A 22,927-nucleotide genomic window follows, 5' to 3' on the forward strand; every position below is an offset into this window, starting at 1 on the left:
ATATATATATATATATATATATATATATTATAATTATTAGTAATTCTTACATTATATAATATATAATTCGATAATATTATATTTATATACTATATTTATATTTCAGCTACTGTCGTTTTTCTTCCAACCAATAGCAGCGCAGGTACCGCTGTAGAGCTGCTGCAGAAGTAAATGATGGATATGTAACGGTTGATGATTGGCCTAACAACAGGAAACAACATCTCAGTTATGTGATTGGATTGGCTGCCGGTGAAAATGATCGACAGGTGCCCCACCCTGTGACCCCGCCCAAAGTGAGCCGACCTGTGTGTGTAGTTGAGCCCCTGCGCGCGCCTGTAAGCAGAGACTGTTACCAAGGAGAACCAAAGCGGGAAGAGTCGCTTCGACGCCTGAATTTATAATGGTGTTTATTAAGTTAGTTAGCTAACCTATAACGCGTCAAATAAACTCAGTACTGTGTGTTAAAGTAGATTTTCAGTGCCTGAGGCTCAGTATTGTGGTGCAGTGATGTTTTCTGCATTAGTCTGTCTGTTCACGGACAGAATAAACGTTAATGTGATTAATAATTTGTGTTAGCCTCTGCTAACAACACTGACGGTATATTAGCTAGCTGACCTAACGCTAACTTACTAGATAACTAACTAGATATTATTATTATCTGTTCATTATTGGCTGTGTTATTCTAAAAAAAACATACAGCTAACCTAGTTGGCTTATAGTTTTTATCCTAAATCTCAGGGTTGGCTTTGAGGATAAGCTTCATGACTGACTGTGAAGAATCAACTAGGTATTCCTCACCACCTCAGGACAAAAAGGTAACAAATGTATATTTTATTGTTTAAAGAATTGTGAAAGTGTGAAAATAATACAGTGACAAAATTCCAATTATTAACCTACATGACTGGAGAACATTCATAATCATTTTTAGGAGCAAATTACAAAGAAAAATAAAACAAAATAAAATAACACAAAAAGCTTCCACTTTTTAAAAATCTTTTTAGCAAAAATTGTATTTTAAGTATTTAAAAATGTAACTTTTTTGGGGGTTATTAATCATTCTAAGATGTTTAAGGATATATTCTACCTTATTAGGTATATTATACCTAAATTAGGTACATTCTTACATATACAAATATGCACAAAGATTTATTTATGAATATAAATATGTGCTTAAAGAAGATGAAATAACACTTTTAGAGAAGTGTGTTTAAGAAGGTAATTTTTCACATTATTTTTATATATAAAAAATATATATATTTACTGTAGATAACAATGGCTGCGTTCCCAGTTCTGGTGTTATCACAGTCACATCAACTCCAAACCTTTAGGGTTTTTTACCGTAACAAATTCATATTTACAGATAATTTGCTGTGAAAAGCCTCACAGGTCCTCTTGCTGGGAGTTAACTCACGATTGGTCACGTTGTTTGTTTTGAAAGATAAAATCTAACCCCAGTGGTTTGGCTCTCTGCTCATAATAGTATCACACTGTACAAAACTTTAAAAAGTAAGTAAAGCTCACAACCTGCTCAATCACTTTTCACGTTTCTTCAAAGTCAGTTGCATTAAAGAAAATGTATTTTGCTTTTTCATATGATTATGCACAAGAAGACCGGTCACTAGTAGAAATATGACTGGGATGCTGTACATAGCATCTGTTTATGGTCCTGTTCTTCAATGCAAAGAACCAATCAACCAATTAGTTGTTTTGCTATAAGCAGTGAAGGGATTTGATGATCCGTGCAGCCATAGTAGCTTTGGTCTTCATCCCCAACAAGTCTGTTGGCAAAAAGACACATAAAATCCAATCAGACCATTCACATTTATGTCGTATGATTATAAATTGGATATATACAGTGATACTTAAAATTTTGTGAACCCTATAGAATTTTTTGTATTTTTGCATAAATGTGATTTAAAACATAATCAGATTTTCGTGTAAGTCCTACAAGTAGATGAAGAGTACCAAGATTAAAAATGATACAAAACTGTTATACGTGGTCTTTTATTCACTGAGGAAAATTATCCAATATAACAATACAATATTACACTTTCAGTATCTGGTGTGACCCCCTTTGCACCAAATTGACTTTATTCTTTTTGAGGCATTCTTTTGTAGACTTGTGTGGTTAGTGGCGTTGTCTTGCTTTTAAAATTCAGTTTAGGGACAGATGTCCTGACAATTTCCTTAATAATTCTGTTATATAATTAAAAATAAATTGTTCCTTTCTGGCCCAGATTCAAAACATCCCCAAACCTTGATACCACGACCACCACCATGTTTCACGGATGAGTTTCTTCTTTCAACCCTGCCATGCACACCATTATTGTTAAGTGATTTTTTTATGGTGGACCCATGAACATTAACATTAGCCAATGTGAGAGAGGGCTTCAGTTGCACTGAAGTTACCCTAGGGTCCTTTGTGACCTTGCAAACTATTACACACATTTCTCTTGAAGTGATCTTGTCTACCACTCCTGAGGAGGATAAGAATAGTCTGAATAAAGAATCTGTCTAAATATAAATTGGTGGAGTCTACTTTTAGGAATTGTGCGAAAACCTAATAAGGTCATATTTATGCAGAAATATAGAAAATTCTAGTAATATGATTTAAAAATATAAAATTGGATCAAATATCCACACAGATCTGAAAAATTAGATCTTTTTACATTGAATCAAAAAGATTTAGATGGCTCTGGCTGCAGCATTTGTGCAAGTTCGCTAGAAGGCAGCTCTATGCAGGGGCTAGAAATCACATGAGCTCCACTGCTGGAAATCAAAGTAACCTGTTTTTTCCTGTCTGCCCCATTCATTAGTCCCTGTTTTCACAATTTTCAATAAAGAAAGGTTGAGTAAAGTAGAAGAGTCTTAAGGCCAAAAAATAAATGATGTAAATGTTAAATAGTATTTAATATTAAAGCTTCAGTTAAAAATAGCTAAATGTGTTTATTGGTCCCATATCCGTCTAAAACAATGGTCTTTTATTATTAATACATTCATATACTGCTCTGATAAAATTAAATTGAACTGCACAATTTACAAAACTTTCATAGCTAAACGTGATAAATGCACTTAATTAAAAAAAAAACATATTTACATAGCATGCATTTAATGTAATTATTTTCTAATTGCTTGACAGCACCAATTTAAGCAAGCCAAGAGATAAGTGTAATACACGAGTGCACCCATTTCCGGTCCCACAGTGGAGCTCACATGATTTCTGGCCCTAGTGAGGAGCCAGCTTCTCTTGAAAAAACCTGATTCAATTTAGCCTGGTAATGTGAACACAGTCCTAATGCCTTTTGGAGATCAGTTTAGTTTTTATTCAATTAAAGGCTGAGATATTTCACATTATTTTCACTAATAGAAATTTTGTTACTGATTTTTTTTCTAGAAATGTGCACACCACTGTACAACAGACAGTTAGAAGTTCAAGTAATTCAAAATTCTGACAGATTATTATTTTTATCTATTTATTTTTTTAAAGACCACATCTGTATACAGTTTAGATCATGCATTCTGTCTTGCTCTCTCCCTTTGAAGTGCCGGTGCCAGCTGTAGGACTGAACCCTGTCATAAACAGCGCAGGTGTTTACCTGGGGCTGTCCCTTACTCCGTTACTGTAAAGCCTCTCTCTGTCATGAGCTCTGCTGTCCGTGTCACCCTTCCCCTGTCATTACGAGTGGAAATTAAAGCTTCCATGCCTTTCTCGATGTAAGAGAGACCTGGCATGTAGAGGGAAAAATCTCCACTTATCTCCCTGAGAGAAAATTACATGCTGTGTTCTTTTCTCGCTTGATGAAAAAATCGGATGGAGGCTGGTCGGAAATGTGAAGCGTGAAGATGGCGATCTTGATTAGCTTTTCAGGCATTGTTTATTATTTTTTTTAAACACTAGACATCCTCGCAAGGCCTACCTGTGTGTATTTTTAGATTACACTGAGGCAGCTGTCAGCGCTGTGAGATGTTTTCCTGCTTGAATCATTTAAAAGCCCGTATCTTACATCAATCCTGCAATTTATTTATTTTCCTCTTTTCATTTTACATAATGAAAACAGTGATAAGTTATTTTTACATGACAATTTTACGTTATTTTATCCTAGAATAAACAGACCATGTTTGTAATTATGCCTTTAGCGTTAATATATGCACCAATCATTCATAACCACTGATTAATAAAGTGAATAACATTGATTATCCTGTAACAATCTAGTTGGTAAACTAGTTGTTAAGTCTCAGTTCTGACAGATAACAACTTAAAACTTAAATGGTCTGCAGTGCCAGATACTACAGGGGACCTTTAAAGGTTTGCAGGAGCCAATCCTCAGTGGTTTTGCAGTTTTGGATATGTTAGTGGGCCATTCACAATGTTAGGCAATATTGGACAGATTAGTTGTGAGATGTGGCCTCCATCGATTGCATCAGTGAGCCATCGGTGACTGCAAAACTGGACATCTGAAAGCACTTAAAGTATTTTAACTGCTAATTCTGTTTCATAAGCTAAAATATCTTTGTGTTTAATAGGATTATCTGGAGCAATGATCAAGAGGAGAAAATATGTGATAGTGACATCTGTGCATAACCTGATGGGGGGAAACTATTTACTATTCTGATGTGCTCTTTGTTGTAGGTGGATGAGTGTGATGCTAGAGCAAATACTGGAGCAGGACCTTTTACAAATCTAGAAGAAACAGAGGCCGAACCAGAGGAACACTCTGTAACTGGTCTGTTAAACCCTGTAAACCACCAGTACTGCCAAGCTATTCCAGAAATCAGAGACAACACACCACCATTTACAGGCTCCTGCTCAGGTTGGTCAGTTTATCCTCATGTGCAAAACTAAACACTTTTAGCTGAGTTGTGTGCCACAGTTTTTTTATTAGCCTGAACAATATTATTCCTAGTTAGTGGATAGTGTAAATTGTAAAAACACCTTCCCCTCCCTCTTTAACTCTCTGTGATTCACACATGTCTAGTTTTGTTCACTGAGAGTGGTTTCCAGTTTTGTGTTCTCTTAACAAAATGAAATGTGAAATATTATAATACGCGTAAAACACAATTTAACCCACTAATTTCACTTATCACACATCTGTACATATGAAAATGAATGTGTCAGTTTTAAACTGAGTAACCTTCACTGCTCACATACGTCTGACATTTATGTTTGCATGGATTCTAAGCAGAAATCCACTAGAAGGCAGTCTGATGTTTCTGACAACAGCATTGTTTTAAATGGTAAAAAAAAATAAGGAGATTGTGATAGTATACATTCAACAAAAACATAAAACAGTCAGCAGTGTAAATTCCTGAAAAAAGTTTCTGTCATAACATTTCTGCCAGTCTCTTCTTCCATATGGCATTGGCTGTGCTTTGCTTTAGATACGCTGTACTGCTCTGTATCCATAAGATCCTCAAGAGAATAAATACTGAAATAAATAAGAAGGCTCCATCTGTATCCTCATTTAACATGTTTAATGTATATTTGTTTATGTTAAATTCAACGTTTTTAAAGAAACACTAAACCCTAAACCATATTTTTTTCATTATAAGCTGAAATGTGTTCCTTTGAAGTTGTGAAACATACCAGTGCTGCCTAAAATTGTATTAAACCTTTCCTAATCTTAAAAAACGCATTATTTGATCATTTCCGCCTTTGCAGCGCTGTCACAGGTTCACCTTTTCCATAGGCAGAGATGATGTTTCTGTGTATTTTGGTATGTGGACACTGACAATATGCAAATCAGTCAGTCATTAATACCGCGCCCATGGTGACGTCCAACCATCTGTGCTTCACTGCTATCAGAGGCACACTGTTCAGCCCAATCAGATCTTCTATCTGCCACACCCCTAAACCCATACATCACCAAGTACCCCATTAAACTAGCCCTCCAATTTTTTTTTGCATTTTTCTTATTTTTCTTATACATTTTCTCTGTGCTGAGGGTGGAGTCAGCTAAAATCAGGAAGTTAAGTTACACTTTAACACATTTATTCAATAGCCATAAATGCATATTGATAGTGAAGAGTCAATCAATTTGAATTAATTTATATTTTATTGCTATTGCTAAGTAACCTAAATAATTGCTCCCTATACAGCAGAACACTAATGAGGGAGTAGTGATCCACTTCAGTCACAGCATAAAACTAAGCACCAAAATCGTCATGCTTCTGGATTCTCTCTCTGTCTTTGTTGACTCTACAAATGACACTACTCACCATTTCCCAGTCTGGTCACTGTCATTTCTAATGCTTATTATTTGCTGGTCTTTACGTTCCCTTTTATTTATTGGTTAAATGTTTGTCTGTTTGTCACATTTTTTCCAAAGTAATATCAGCTATTTCCATTGCATATACAGTTTTTTTCATCTTCCTTTCTTGATTTATAATTACTCTTTGGTTCTGCTCGCTGGTTTGTTCAATACTTTGTGTTTGACCTCTTTGACCTTTATATCTTGTTGCTTCTCACGGTTCTTTCCTGGTCTGGCTTTTACACAGCTCTTTCATACCATTTTACACCCACAAGCATCACGTTCTACAGGCTCCTCCCTTTCAGAACTGTAGGAATTATACAGGTGAAAGATCAAGACTATGTCATTTTTAAATACACTAGTAATGTCAAAGTGTACTTAACAAAATGTTTATACCGATGAACGACACAGATCATTCATATCAGTGGGAAGCCATTGCTCATAAAGATGAATTGCATGTTTTGTAATGAAATGTATTGGGGAGGTCTGTAAATGGTCCATTTTGATTTATAGGTGGCTATAGATTACACATTTCCAAAGGCTGGAAGTGAATTAGCTATTGATCTACTCTAGGCTGGGTCACACAGTATGGATGGAGGGTTGTGGAGTGTGAAGACGATGCTGGTTATAGTAATGGAATTAAGGTTTCTTATTAGCGTTAATGAATGGATGATGTATATGACAGTGTTTTGTGCTTTGTTTTGTATGATATGCTGAATTTTAGGCCGGACAATTCATCGAAAATTGATCGATATACACATAAATACAGTACCAGACAAAAGTGTGGACACCTCTTCTCATTCAATGCATGTTCTTGCTTTTACATTGTAAATTTAATTTTGAAAAACGCTCTCATCAGTGACTCAAAATCCGTGACACGATCAGCTCTGTGAAATTTGAGGTTTGTTATACCTCTAGTTAATTGTAATATTGATTTGATGTCCTGTTACAGAGCATTAGTAGAACCTCCTTTTAACTCAGTAGTATCTCTCAGTCCTACCTCCACATTTCAGGGGGAATCTGGCCTTTTAGTTGAAAGCTGAAACAGCCTAAAGCTTGGTTTACACTACATGCCTCATTAATCAATTCAGATTTTTTGCTCAGATCAGATTTGGCTATTTGAATATTCAGAAAACTAACATCTCATATGCACACATTAATATGTTCAGGCATGTCGCCTCCATAGAGACATTATAAACAAAGAGAAGTGTTTGAAATATGAAAGCTATTTCCTTTAGTGCTCCACATGACGTTTGTTTATGAATAAACTTATATCCTTCCAAAAAAATCCATGCATACAAAGAAACATAAAATCAGACTATTTACATTTGTATCACATGCCCTTGAATTTTATATGCATAAAATCTAGAACCAAATCTGAAAGTCACTCAAAGATGGTTTGAAAATATCAGATATAATATTTCTAAACAGCCCTAAAATATCAGGTCTGTGAAATCACATTTCAGGCAAAAACATAGATTTGTTTCACTTTAGCCTGGTATTGTGAACATACGGATATGGATTTTAAAGTTGTTTTTCTATTACAGTCCCATGATAGCATGTTCCAGAAATTGCAAACATATATTTCTTTAAATAATAAGAGAATGGTAGTAAAATTAACTTGGTTTTGGCTTTATTTAGACAACTGATGATCAACTCCTGATGGAAAATGCCAGCTATTTCTCCAAACTACAGTGGTTTATTTTTGGGATTGCTTGAATATGAACATTTTAACCACATAGACACATACACAACACAGTCTCACCAACCCACAGCACTAAAAGAATTTAACCCCCCAAAGTATTTATTTTTCAGATTTGATTCAATATCCTAATGGAACCTACACAGATTGTTTTAATTTAAACATTGTTTTCTATTTGCAGTTACTTCTTTAGGTCTGCTGAAATATACTTTTAAAAGCTTTATGCACTGTATGGGAAAAACTTTCAACCATTTTGTGGCAGATTGGCAAGAGAGAGTATGGCCAATTGTCCTGCCTAGGACCTGGGGCCATGAATAACTGTGGCATCAGTACATACACATTTGAGCTGTTTTTGAGCTGTTTTTGGAGCTCCACACATGACAAAGCTTCACATATCTTTGGGAAGATATTGGCACAGATATCAAGATCTTGGCTGTAGTTGCTGAAGATCGGCAAACCAGTGAAAATATCCACATATAGCAATAGGTATTATTGTGATTATATCCAGTCCTAGTCCTGACACTTATTACATTTTGAAACAATGAAGAGACAAAAAACCTTCAATTAAGCACTGCTGTATTTAACGATTGGTCACTATTAAGAGATATACAGTGTTTGTAGTAGGAGGGTTTTAGAATTACATTACATTACATTACATTACATTAAACTTTATTGTCTTTTAGAAAGTAAAAATACAATGAAATATACACCAATGAAATGCTTGCTTGCTTGCTGGTAGGACACTCATTAACACTGCTCCATTAACTGTTTCTGGTTGTTGCTATGTTACAGGCCAGTAAGACAGAATGGTACATCTCAAAAAGAGTTGTGTGGGATGCAGTTATTGGGAGATATTTGCAGCCATTGAAAGCCTATCAATGTAAGACGAATTTAACGTTATAAAAAATGATTAAACTAGTAAATTCGTGCTGCATGTGAAAATCACAAAAACTGAAGAGACAGACAAACAAAATAATTATATAAATATCATATAAATATTTTTTGTGTGCCAAAAAAGATATCATTATTAACAGTCGTTCAGATGTGTTGTGCTTAAGAACATTACAATACAGTACACTGCATTTTGCGGACGCTTTCATCCAAAGCAGTTTAAAAATAATGAAGTACGATAAAGGACATATAAGTCCAGGGCAATTTTTTGACAAGACCTAAAGGAGGCCAAAAGAAAATAGAGGATAAGAGGAGGAAAGTAGGGGAAGCAGGAAATGAGATTAGAAGTTGTTACTTTGTTAGAGGTGTTAGGAGAGTAAGTGCTCTTTGTAGAGCTTTGTGTACAGGAGTTTCATAAAAGTAGCGAGAGATGCTCTTGATCTGGTAGTGGAAGGTTAGTTTGTTCCACCTTTGGAGAAGTATGTATGAGAACAGTCTGCATTGCTTAGTGTGAATGTTGGGCAAAGCTAGGGGAAGTTCACTAGAGGAGTGCAGCGGCTGGGATGTAACATATGTCTTTAGGAGCAGGTACAAGTAGGAGGGAGCTGCTCTGTCATCACCTTGTAGGCAATCGTAAGGGCTTTGAATTTAATATGAGCAGCAACCGTTAGCCAGTGGAGCTTATTGAGCAGTAGGGTGACATGTTTTGTTCTGTTTTGGCTGGTTGAAGATCAGGGGCCTCATGTACTAAGACTTGCGTGGACTTCCTACTAAAATGTTCCGTACGCTCAGACCTGAAAAGTTCCGTATGCACAAAAAAATCCAGATTTATCAAACCGTGCATAGGCAGAATTCCAAGTACTTTCTTTTAGTACATCGCAATCAACTTGAAATCAAGCGCAAATGCACGAAAACGCCACGCCTGCCATGACTCCTCCCTCAATTACGCAGAGTATAATGTTATAATAATAATTATAATAATAATAATAGTAATAATTATTACTATTATTATTATTATTTTATTATTATTATTATTATTATTATTATTATTAATAATAATAATAATATTATATACGCATAGTGTATAATTACCCATGTTTTAAATTGTATTATTCTAAGATGGATAATAAATGGTTTCATTTAAATGCTTTAAATGAGTTGCTTACCAAGAAGCCACCCGTCATGCATGTTTTCTAAAACGATTTATAAGCCAGTCATCATCATGGGCCAAAAAAACATAATGGTCACGGAAAATGCGCTCTCAATGAATTCGGCCATTAGCAATATTTTCCAATAATGCCAACGTTGCCATCTCCAACAACTCCAGCGCAAACTTTTATGCATGTTTATATAATCTAGGCTAAGTGGAAACACCTTGAACGATTATTTCTGTAAGCCAATGAAATTGTCTGATTAATTTACTTTATTTTACCCAATAATGCTTACTACAATGTGTGCATAAAGGATATCTTAACAGTTGTAAATTCAATGCATTACCTCTAAGTGTCGCCAAATGACAAAAACAATACATACGTACAAAAAAAAGGTGTACGCCCGAAACGAAAGTGCCGTGAGGGAACGCACTTTCTCACGTTCAAGTCAAATTTAGTACATCTGAACGTGAGCGTGAAATATGGCGTACACAATGTTTTTGTGCGTACGCACCTTTAGTACATAAGGCCCCAGGTGTTCCCTTTTAAAAGATTATTTTTCCTTTAGTACCACCTTCCTTTCAGAACGAAAAATCACAACTACAGTTCTGTGAAAAAGTATTTGCCCCCTCCTACATATATCTTTTGTTTTTGATTGTTTATCATATTTACATTTTTCGGATTAACAAACACGTTTTGAAATAAGACTAAGAAAACATAAAACGCCATTTTGAAATTATTTTATTTTTTAAAGGAAAAAAATGATCCAAACCAACAACAAAACCAGCATAAACTGCATTGAAATATTTCTGATACGTTTATTAGTCACCACCGCAGTTACACAGTAAACATCGTTTACAGATTTATTTGTACGGCTTTTTTTTTAAAGCCAAATGTGTGATCTGCTATTGGTCGATATTTTAGGTGATCCTGAGAGAGCCCTATTAATGCTAGTGTAGAGAGTACTAAAATGTTTTTGCCACAAAGTTAAAGGTATATATAAGAATATTCTGGATGACAGCTGTTAAAAATGCCTCCTACACCCTCTGGTGGCTGGTTGCCATACCATTTTTAACCACATCTAATTCCATTTAAGTAAACAGAGCAGAAGGGAAACATTAGTTTTTGTGCTTTATGTTTGTGTGTGTGTGTGTGTGCCTGCTGGTTTACACAGAGAACACACTGAGTGGAGCAGTGAGAGAGAGAGAGGAGGAATACCAACTGGCTGATGCCCAGATCGAACAGACTGGAGACTCAGGGCAGGTCGAGCGTTACTACCTGACAGCTAAGGTACCACCTGTGTGTCACTGTCAAAATATCTCTTTTTCTTTCTCTCTCTCTCTCTCTCTCTCTCTCTCTCTCTGTTTTTCTCTATTTCTCTCTATTTCTCTTTCTCTCTCTCTCTCACACACACACACACACACACACTCACACTCTTTGCTTATCATTCCTTCTCCCCCCACCCCCTCCACGCACACTCCAAGCCTTTGGCGTGAGAGCTGGATGGGCATCTTGGTGCATCTGTGCCCGCCTGAGGCAGCAGGCTGTGGATGTGGGTCAGAGCTGTAAATCCTGTGTGGTCTTCGAGGCCAAACAGCCATCGTAACTTCAGCAGACGCGGCGCCAAGCTCTGCTGATGGATGACTGTAGCAGCATGCAAAATAATAAAGTCAATAATGAAGGTCATAAGTCAAGTTAATGGTTTGTCTGGTCTCTCTCTCTTGCTCTTTTAGAAATTACACTCCATTGTGGAAGCTTCCAAGCGAGAAAAACCTGACGATGCTGGGTCATTTCTGCCCCCTACTGGTACGACTTGAACATTACATGTACCTATGGAGTAAAGGTGATAAAAAAGGTTTTGACAGTGTAAGAAGAAAATATTTTTGCATTCTTTCTGTTTTAAGGTAACAGTACATTAATCTGTCTTATACTTCATTTTCTTATTGTTTAAAAAATACAACATACTTCCTTAATAGTGGGGGTTTGGCAGTTTAGAATGTGAAAATATTAATGTACCATCCTGCTTTGTACTGACAGGCGGTGGTGAAGCGTTACTATATCAACATACATCACTGCAAGTTTGTCTGCCCCCAATGCAGCTGCATTTGCATTGTTATTTGTCATTTTTGTCTAATAATTTTTCTCTTTTCGCTTCATTTTGCATTGCAAGTTAATAACCACACTTAAAAAACGACTTTACTGGTTTAAAGTATGTATATTCCAGTATGACACTTCTATTTCTTCTGCAAACTACATACTTAAAACTTGTTAATATTACCGATTAGTATGCAATTAAGATGCCCAGACTCATTTACTTTCAGTGTATAATTAAAAAACGGCAAAATATATAATTTGTTTAACGTGATTGAAAACACATTTAGACATATTGCCCATATTCTAGAATTTTGGGTATATTTTAAGAATAAACATTTTTACTCATTGTCAACACTGTTATTACAACACAATAACTGTTAAAAGAGAGAACCAAAACTTCTGTACACAAGGAAATCATGTTTTTTAGTGTACACTGTATCAGTGACAGTAATGGCCGCTTTTGACATCACAAAAGGGTTAAGATAGAGGAACAAAGGCAGCGTAAAAGTGTTTGAAGTTGGAACTGGGTCTCTGTGGTGCGCTCGGAGGAGCAGGGACAGCCGAGGGCAGCTAATGAAGAGAGAGAGCTAATGAGGGAAAAGCAGCAGCATGGTAATCAGCAGGCCTCAATTTCCTCCCCGATGCTCCAGATTAGCCCCGTCTCAGTGTCTCCTTCAGGCCTTTTTCAGCTTTTTTTTTCTTCCTTCAGAGAGCGTGCTGGATGAAAAGCAGAATGCCTACCCCCAGTCCAGTGATGAACCCCATGCTGTGACCAAAAACAGCGGTAAAAAGTATTTTTTTCCCCCCATTTTAGCTCTCTTCCTGTGTACTACTGACAGTACATACATATGTGCTCTTTTGTTTTATGTGATATAATTGGTTTTACATCTTCAGTACAAAAATATGGCTGCCAAGAATTCACTCCATGGAGCAATGCCATTAAAGAATGTGTTTGGTTTCTTTAAAGAGCAATTCAGTGAATGGTTCATAAAAGAATATTTTTATGTAAAGCATTTTTTTAAAATATTAATTTTAAAAAATTGTTTCAATAGAAACATTATGTCCAATCCAAGAACCACTTACTGGAAGACTTAGCAGTGGCCCTGTCATCAGAAGGGTCAATCATTGTTGATGCCACAGGCGTCTGGGACTGGGAGATCCAATCAGTACAATTGGCCTTACTCTTTCTGATTGAGTAGAGGCTGAAACATCCCACCAACCCAGTCAGTGTGATGCTAGTCAGTGTGACCGTTGCTGCTGAATTGGTAGTTTGTATTCTCCTAGCATGTTGAGCTGTTTGTTAATGTCGCTACACAAAAAAACATAGACTAAAAATGCTCTTAGTGAATGTGCAGTGTGTGTTTAGCGGTGAGCATCATAAAAAAATTGTTACTTGTTTGTGCCATATATTACCCATCCTTTAAGCTTGCTGAAGAGTTTTTCAGAGTATATAGAGCATGTTATTGATTGTTTAAAATGTCCCGCTTAATTAAATAATCAATGAAAAATTTGTCAATCATGACATTAAGAAAATACTAAAATAAACATCAGATGCTATCCTGCTACACACTAATGAGCATGACTTACTTCTGAGTCATTCATACTGCTCTACTGTTTACAGGTTCACTTTGGGATGAAACTGAAGTACCTTACACAATGGTTCCAGACGAGGATACAGTTTATGATGATCTCTCTATGGTTTGTATGGTAGCTAATCTTGATATAAGAGTATATATACTCTTTGTTAGCCATGTTAGTGAAAGTTATATTAACTCAAATTAAACTGCTGTGAGAACCATTAGATACAGGTGCATCTTAGAAAAAAATAGAATAACATTAAAAAGTTACTTTTTCCTTTTTAGTAATTCAGTTACAAATGTGAAAGATGTATTACACACAGAGTGATTTATTTTAAGCGTTTATATACAGCCAATAAAAACCCAAGTTAATATCCCAGGAAATTAGAATATTTTGTTAGACCAATTGGTAATTTTGGCTGTGTGCCAAGTCCTGCTAGAAAATGAAATCCGCATCTACATAAAAGTTGTCAGCAGAGGGAAGCATGACGTGAAAACACTGGGCTTGATATAACACAGTGCATCAACACCAGCAGATGACATGTCTCCAAACCATCACTGATTGGTGGAAACTTCACACTAGACCTCAAGCAATTTGGACTGTGTGTCTCTCCACTCTTCCTCCAGACTTTGATTCCTTGACTTACAAATGAAATGTAAAATTTACTGATGATCAGTGATGGTTTGGAGAGACATGTCATCTGCTGGTGTTGGTCCACTGTGTTATATTAGGTCCAAAGTCAGTGCAGTGTCTACCAGGAGATTTTACACTGACACTGATGAAATACCCCAGCTACAATTCTTCATTATCAACAAAGACTGTACTGGTAGGCCTTTTAGCATGTTAGCTTCTATTAAGAAAATGTCTCAGTTATCCATTTAACATGAAAACCTAACACTTTCCTGCTGCTTTCCTACTGTTTTTTAATGTTGAAATCTTTTGGCATGCTGCTAAATTTAGCTACGGAACAGTTTTGTCATTTGACACTCATTGAATAGTGTTTTCCCACATACAGTTAATCAACTCATGTCCATGTCTCTTTATTCTCTTGCCTTTAATTCTTAGGAGACTGCCGGTTCATATAAGGAAGTGGTGCCTTACACTCCCCCCTTACAAAACTCACCTCTTTGTCCAGACCATAGCTATCAGTATAACCAGCTGATAGAGCTTCTTCATCAACAAGAGCAGGTCAGCTTCACCTTCACACCCTAGAAAACAGTAATTATGCACAAATCATTTTAAACTTTATTAAAGATAAAAGTTTGTCTTTGATTAATACAGTAATCACATAATGATTAACTGATCTTAGCTGAACTAAAACAGATTATCTAGAGCCTATTGATACTAAACTGGTGAAGGCAGGTAAGAATTGTAATTAAAATTAAAAAGGCAAGAAATGCGGTAATGAGGGGATCTATTAAGACACACTTTTAAAAAGAATAGAAGGAGAACAGAAATAAATCAGCTCCATCAGCGAACAGATATGATGCAATCAATGACTTTTTAATTGACTAAACAAGTTAATCAGTTTATCGATGTGTATTGTTATCGATCTAACGGGTCCACGTCACAGTATGACGTACAACCTTAAACTTAACTTAAAGTGTTGTTTTTTGTTTCTCTCATCCTACAGAAGTGTCGAAGATACTGCCAACAGTTCAGCCATATGGGAAACATAACTGAGACAACAAAGTCAGTGGCTGTCCCCTTCTCAGCTATAATGTATTCTACAGATATATGTGATGGCCACTTTAATTAAGCATATGTACATTTCTTTGATGTCTTGTTTCAGGTTTGAAAGTCTTGCAGAGGAGTGTGTCTCTCTTACTGAAGCTGTAAGAGAAGCACAAGTCAATGGATATCCCCTCCCAAGGTTTCATATGGAGGATCGCACCTATAATATATTTAAGTAAGTAGTTTTATATATATACATTGTCGTGAAAAAGCATTTGCCCCCTAAACCTAACAACTTGATTGTACCACCGATGATTGGCCCACTCTTTTTTACAGAATTGCTTTAATTCAGCCAAATTGTAGGGTTTTTGAGCATGAACATTTTGTTTTAGATCATGCCACAGCATGAGGTGGACTTCTTTGTGTGCTTTGGGTCATTGTTCTGCTGCAGAACCCAAGTACTCCTGAGCTTGAGGTCACGAACCGATGGCTGGAAATTCTCCTTCAATATTGTCTGATAAACAGCAGAATTCCTGGTTCCATCTATTACAGCATGTTGTCCAGACCCTGAAGCAGCTAAGCAGCCCAGGCCATCACACTACCACCACCATGTTTTACATTTTTTTTCTAAAATTATGTTTTAGTTTTACACCAGATGTAACTTGACACACACCTTCCAAAACGTTCCTCTTATGTCACATCAGTCCAAAGAATATTCACCCAAAGTCCTGGGGATCGTCAAGATGTTTTTTTGGCAAATGTGAGATGGGCCGTTGTGTTATTTTTGGTCAGCAGTGTTTTTTTGCTTTGAAACTCTTTTATTGAAACCATTTACGACCAGTCTCTTTCTTATTATTGAATCATGAACACTGATCTTAACTGAGGCAAGTGGAGAGAGACATGCAGTTCTTAAATGTTGTTCTATTGACCTACTGGTTGAGTTGTTCATTTATTTCTTTTGGAATAACTTCGGTCATCCAGCCACTGCGAAGGTTTACCAGTGTTCCATGTTTTTTCCATTTGTAAATAATAAATAATAATAAAAGCCCTCACTGTGGTTCGCTGGAGTCCCAAAGCCTCAGAATTCACGTAACCTTTTACAGACTGATAAATTATCAATTACTTAGTTTTCTTATATGTTTTTGAATTTATTCAGATTGGAGCAAAATGTGTTGCTTTTTGAAATATTTTATTCTGATTCATGTTGTCAGACAGGTTCTATTTAAGAAATTTCTTGATTCTAAAGGTCTGGCAGGCCTGGTTGTGGTTAGTAGTGAAATTGAACTGAGTGATTAATCACATTTAATTTGGGGGGGGGGGGGGGCTACATTGGTTTGGATAATGTTTCCCTTATTTTTCACTTTTTTCCCTATTTGTCTGATATTAAAGTTTGTTTAATAATCTGGAAAATGTAAGTTTGAGCAAAAATGCTAAAATTAAAGAAATCTGTAAGGAAGCAAATATGTTTTAATGCCACTGTATATAATTATTAGGTAACATCAGTAGGGAATAATGTATACATATCCTGTGGAGAGGAATAGACCAACAGTGAAGTAAAGTAACTTTTTGTACTGTGTTGATTTCCCTCTAGTGTCCAGTTCATGTAATGGCTTGCTGTGATGTGGCAGTACCTCTGTTTACATGAGTGGAAAGCATGTGATCTGTATGTCTGTATTTACTGTACCTGTGATGCAAGGTACAAGTGATAAAACCAATAGTTTCAAATCACTCAATCAAATAGAATTGTTTGCAATAACAAATGGCAATCACAATGACTCTCTTATTATGTACGGTCATTGTTACAGGTATTAACATGAATTCCAATTATATAAATAAATATAAACAACACATAATCAGAGTTACCTGACAAAAATGTCTGATACATGACCCAGTCAGCAACCAGAGAGCACCTTTGCTTTGAGTTCTGTGGCTACTTGACCCTTTTGTGAGTGATGCTTTACCTGGTTGTTTGCTTTTATACTTTCTTTTAGCTTTGCTTCTTTTTTCTTGAAAAATAGCCATGGCATTTAGCTTTGAGTGGTTTTCACTACGCTGTTAAAAGTTTAAGTTCTTTGAGGAACTTTTTGGGGTTCTTTGATTTGATACATTAGTATTTTATGGTTTTACTTAAAAAAGGGAAACAACAGTGTTTATGGTTCAATGTTTTTCAATGCAGAGCAATGAGTCAGTCTTATTTTTGTAGTAAGTCTAGTATCTCGGCCTTCTCCATCATCACCATGTTTATTGTTGTCAGACACTAATGACTTTAAACTGCCCTCTAATAGATTTATTGCTTCGCATCCATGCTAACATTTGACATGAATAAAAGTATGTGGGCATTAATGGATAGGTAATTTAAAATATATTATAGACATATTCAACAAATAAGAATTTATATACATTGACATGCAAAATGTCATAGGACAACAACTAGTATCATGTCTCTTTGAGAGATAAAAAACACTGCGCTGATCTGCAGGAAATGTATATAGGGCCTCCTGCATTAAATATGATTGAGTCACTTGTCTGTTTACATGGGCAATGCTAGCCAGACATTGATAGCTACGATTATTACCAACTACTGCACTGTCCACTTGTCAGGAGCAAAATGACAATTTTTCTGCCTCACTCACAAGATAACACCTTACAGCTTATACAGGAGTAGGTGTTCCCAGGCCGTCCCCCAATGTAGCACTTCATAATTAATTTACGCACTGCTGTCCCATGACTTTTGCCATACCAATGCACTGTAGTGTGTTTTCTGTGTGCAGTATAAAAATGCTACATGATGGGCACCAGTGTTACCAGTTACATTGTACCAAATGCTTTATCAGTTACTAATCCATAGTAATTACTGATTTATGAACCTGGTGTTTAAGGAGTTAATATGTACACAGAATATGGACTGCTTGGATCAAAGACAGAAACAGAGGATGTTCTCTGATTCGTTCCGGTATCGATTAGACACCATGCTGATCTGTGCACTCTCAGTGAGTGATTTGAGGCTCAGATCCCTGCTGCACCAACACACACACACTGTATTATAGATGGCCTGTGGTTAAGAGTAGGAAAGGGCTATAAACTATTGTGAAATATTATGTTTAGAAACACTTTCCTTAACACTTAATTACAGTAATTGTTATTTTTAATATTTTTAAAACTGATATTTAGATGCTTTAAGCGTTGATTTAGATACAATGTGTGAAAGATGCTTAATGTCCTACTCTAATTCCCTGTTCTATAGGATTATACCAGAGCTGAGTGGAAGTGAGATGTTACTGACCATAGTGAGAGGCATCAATCTGCCCATTCCTGAAGGTACTGACCATAAATAACGATTAAATCATTTAATTTATTAGACCTGATGGATGTGATAAATGAAAATAATGAATAAAATCTTTTGCTATTAACAGGAACGTCTCCAAATGATTTAGAGTCCAGCGTGCGTTTTGAGTTTGCTTTTCCTAGTTTGGTATGTTCTTTTACTGTAGAAGCTATTTATTTTTGTATTTTTGGCAATGAACAAATTTGCTCTTTCTCACAACTTGGCAGGAGGATGCTCAAAGGGATCAGACTCGTTCAATCAAAACCTCTTCTAGTCCAGGTATCTTCTTTAGGAGTCCAGATATGAGCCCAGTAAGGCATTATGTGTTTAAATGCCAAAAGTGCTTTGTTTAAGCTACAGTCATTCTAGACCAGCAAATTTTAACACACTCAAAAGCTTTTAATAGAGGCTAGAAACCTGATATCTCTGGTCTCTGTAACTCAGAACTGTGGCTAGTAAGATGAAGAAAGATAATCTTAGAACTGTTGAAAGTACACAGAGTACCAACATCTGATATGTAGAAACATACTGTGCTTGGAGAAACTGAATTTGTAATTAATGAGCAGCCAGATTATTATTATTTTTTCCCTGTTTGTCTGTTTGGTCTATGAGTACAGTGCCTATAAATCTTCAGATTTCACAAAGTAAAGACAAGTTATAAAACGTATATAATGTAAAATAACTTTGACTTTATAATTTATAATTATTCACCCTCTTTATTGTCACTGACCAATTTGTCATATTATTTTTTCCCCAAACTATATGTTTAGTATATTACATTTATACCTAATTTAAAACCTAATTATTTTGTGTAACGATTTTGTTAATACCGTGATGCACCTTTCCTCTTTGTCCTCTTTATTCTTTGTTCTTTCTGATCCTGAAGAGTTTGGAGAGGAGTTTACACTCTGCATTAAGCGCGGACATCGAGGCTTTAAGAGAATCGTGATGTCTAAAGGCATCAAGTTTGAGATCATTCAAAAGAGGCAAGTGTCTGTCCCATGTTTCATCCACAGTGACAAAGGAGTTCAGTTGACATTGGCATTTTGAAGAGTGCAAAAACAATTATGATATAAATAAATGTTTTCTAATAAAATTAAATATAATGCCTTTCTGTAAACACACCTTGCAAATAAACAAGTCAGCAACAAACAGCAGAAATTAATAAATAAATACATACTAACTTTGCAAGTGGCTTTTTGGCATTTTGTATTTCATACTGTCTGAATTCAGATGTTTAAAACTGTTAGCACTTGTTAATGAAAAATATTAAGCCTTATTTTAAAATAAAAGTAGAGTTCTGTGTGTTTTAGACTTGTGGATATTTAATAAATGAATATCTAATAATTTGAAATGCTTCTCTCCTTATTTGAACTATAGTGGTCTATTTAAGACTGATAAAGTGGTGGGCTCTGCTCAACTGAGGCTCGACTCCCTGGAGAGCAATTGTGAGATGAGACAGCTAATAGAGGTTAATCCATGTTATTTTTATACCTGCTTTTAACAGACAATTTAACCCTTAGAAAGATTTGCTATTCCTTAAATCCACTGTATATTATTATTAAATGTAATTACATTATTAAGTAAGTAGTAAAAACATAATGTGTTTATATTTATTGTTGTGAGTATCAAACTGAATGTGATTTTTTTTTATCAAAAACTAAAACTAAAAAACTTTTAAAACGTTTTTTATGTTTATCAGGTTTTCCAAAGGAGAACTCCCACAGGAGGGCACTTGGAGGTACGAGTGAAAATTCGGGAGCCCCTGAGTGGACCACAATCTGAAACAGTGACAGAGAAATGGCTGGTTATGGACCCACTAACCTTACCACTGGTACCACACTTACAGTATTTTTCTCAAAGCTTACAAAAAAGAGAAAAATACCAATGGGGCGTTTACTTAAACGGAGCTGCTGCATGCTAAAACCTGGAATATTCCAATGTTTTTAACTAACTGGCCTTAAATGTATGGCTAGGGACAGTAGACTTTTTCAGACACTGTTTATGGGCTAAACACCATGCTGATACATTTTGTGTACTTTGATTACCATATACAGCTACAAAAATCTTTATTCCTGATTTTCATACATTATACGCTAATTACTAAAACAAGAGCTCACACAGTATTTGGTGTGTTAGAGTCTCTGTCAGGTGAACAAAAGAGTACCATTTTACCCTAAAATAGAATTCTGTAAAATTAATATAATACATCAATCACAATTTGTTATTCCCTCTAAGTGCTGATTGTCCAGGAATGCAATAAAGTGTGTCCTGCAGTGCAGATTCAATGCCTGAAAGCAAAACATGTTTTTATATAGTATTGTATTACAGAAATGTCAGAGTTAAGTAAGAGCTGTTTGTCATTGCTAGGTGGTTTCTACTAAGCCTCCGGTTCAAGATAACCCTGTGAAACAAGTGAAAAACAGGTAATTTCAGGTAGCTTGAATGTATGATCTTTTGCACTCAATATATGATCTTTTCATCCATAAACTTAAAAAAAAAGGTTTAAATAATTGAGTATGTTTTTAAGTACAAGGTTATGAAATATTAGGGTTGTGAATATGTTGGAAAACCTAAGCCTCCTTTGTCGGTCGCAACTTTGGCTTTAATATGTATTAAAATATCTGAATTTCTATTTTTAATTATTTAAATGCAAATTATTCTATGTAATCTTACTCTAATGTTAACATCCAACCAAAACTAACCCTAATTCTAATACTAACCCTAAACTTAATGTTGAAAATTGTCAAATGAGATTTACCAGATTTCTTGATTTGAGCATCTATAAATAATCTACAAGGAACTCAAGGAACATTACTAGTTAGTACTATCAGACGATTATGTAGTTTTTAATGTTTACAAACCCCTTCATTTTTTGTTACTTCACTATTATATTGTCTGTTCAACAGTGAAACGAAACATTACTTTCAAAATAAATGTCAAAAGAAGAAAATGTGTCCCAACTTCTGTTCTGTATTTCTTTGTTCCAGGTCGGCCACATGCAGTGTTCTTTGACAAGAAACCATCCAACAATGCTTTACTCCATTATTTTGTCCAGATTTTGTTCTCAGCAGTTCGAGCTCAGACATTTTATACAGTGGTCTAAGTTCTGCAGGTAAAAAAAAGTATTACCTTTTGAATTTAAAATCTTTAGGTCTTTCTGGCATGGACTAATTTCTGTGAGATTCTACTGCATGTTTACATGATTGTGTCACACAATTGCTGCAGATTTGTCATGCATATGTTGAGAATTTATTGTTCCACTAAAATGCAAATGATTTCCGTTCTTATACTCAATTAGGTAGTGGTATTACCGGACCTAAAATGTGCCAAAAAAAGAAAATATTCCCCACACCACTAAGCTTATGTTGATAAATTGGACCTATGGATATATTATTTTGGCATTCTTCCTAGACTGAATTTCTCCAGTTTTTTTCAGTCTGGCTCCACCTTAAGACTCTGTACAGACTTTTGACAACATGGCTGAAATTTCTGTTGCGTTTATATATAATGAAAAAAGTGAATGGCATCATGGTTTAAATTTTTTTCTACAAAAGCTGTTGGCTTCTTTCTACATGATGTGATGTATTGCACTGCTGCCACATGATTGGCTAATAAGAAAACTGCAATAATGATTAGGTGTACCAGTCTTGCTTTATAAAACACTTGGTGAGTTTATTAACTCAGGGGAGCTAAAAATGAAGGCTCATAAATATCCTCAGGTTTTATTTTTTTACCATTTTTATAAGTACTACAATAATATGATTTCTTATTTTATCAATATTAAATCATATGCTTTTGAATTTGAATGTAATCTTTTGTTGTGGAATATAACCTTACTTTTATGTACACTTACCAAATAAAGCTATAAGTTGTAATATGCTCAGTTTCATTTATGCTTATTTATGTGGCTTTTGGGTCAGCAAAGCTGTATGGGCATGGCTGTCTGCTTCATCAGGAATACTGTGGCACCCAGTAATAGCTTTCTCTTTCTGTAAATCCAGGTAGCATATCCAGTGTTACTTTACATGGAAACTGTGCTTCTAACTGTATGTCTAAGATCATTCAGAGCCATTGGGTCTGATTTATCTGTTTGCAAAGCAATTATCTCTTTTCTGCACTTTTTCTACTCTCTCCTGACTTTCTTGCATCAAATGTCACAATCAACAAACTCCCTACCAGTGCAGGTATTTGAATTTGGAGAAAACACTTGTTATAGTTATTTGGTTTATTGAAAACATCTTGAGTTTTATTTTATTTTTTA

The 22,927-nt window shown here is 35.5% G+C and overlaps 1 protein-coding gene across 3 annotated transcripts; it reads left to right on the forward strand.

Moving 5' to 3' along the window:
• The first annotated feature begins 276 nt into the window (after positions 1-276).
• Positions 277-21,777, forward strand: LOC103036529 (coiled-coil and C2 domain-containing protein 1A). 3 transcript variants are annotated; one of them, XM_022671886.2, is made up of 18 exons: positions 277-403; positions 739-815; positions 4,631-4,811; positions 11,167-11,282; positions 11,726-11,798; positions 12,796-12,870; positions 13,708-13,784; positions 14,730-14,852; positions 15,298-15,356; positions 15,457-15,573; positions 18,583-18,656; positions 18,752-18,810; positions 18,891-18,942; positions 19,550-19,649; positions 20,044-20,134; positions 20,366-20,497; positions 21,034-21,089; positions 21,654-21,777. In XM_022671886.2, the coding sequence occupies exons 2-18, from the start codon at positions 762-764 to the stop codon at positions 21,676-21,678; spliced, it is 1,464 nt and encodes a 487-aa protein (XP_022527607.2). In that variant the 5' UTR covers positions 277-403; positions 739-761; the 3' UTR covers positions 21,679-21,777. The 3 variants fall into 3 exon arrangements, with proteins under 3 accessions (XP_022527607.2, XP_049323670.1, XP_049323669.1); XM_049467713.1 differs by having other exon boundaries at positions 314-815; positions 20,366-20,404; XM_049467712.1 differs by having other exon boundaries at positions 316-815; positions 18,752-18,780.
• The last annotated feature ends 1,150 nt before the right edge of the window (positions 21,778-22,927 follow it).

This window comes from Astyanax mexicanus, chromosome 19 (assembly GCF_023375975.1).
Source record: "Astyanax mexicanus isolate ESR-SI-001 chromosome 19, AstMex3_surface, whole genome shotgun sequence".
In the NCBI taxonomy this organism is placed as follows: domain Eukaryota; kingdom Metazoa; phylum Chordata; class Actinopteri; order Characiformes; family Acestrorhamphidae; genus Astyanax; species Astyanax mexicanus.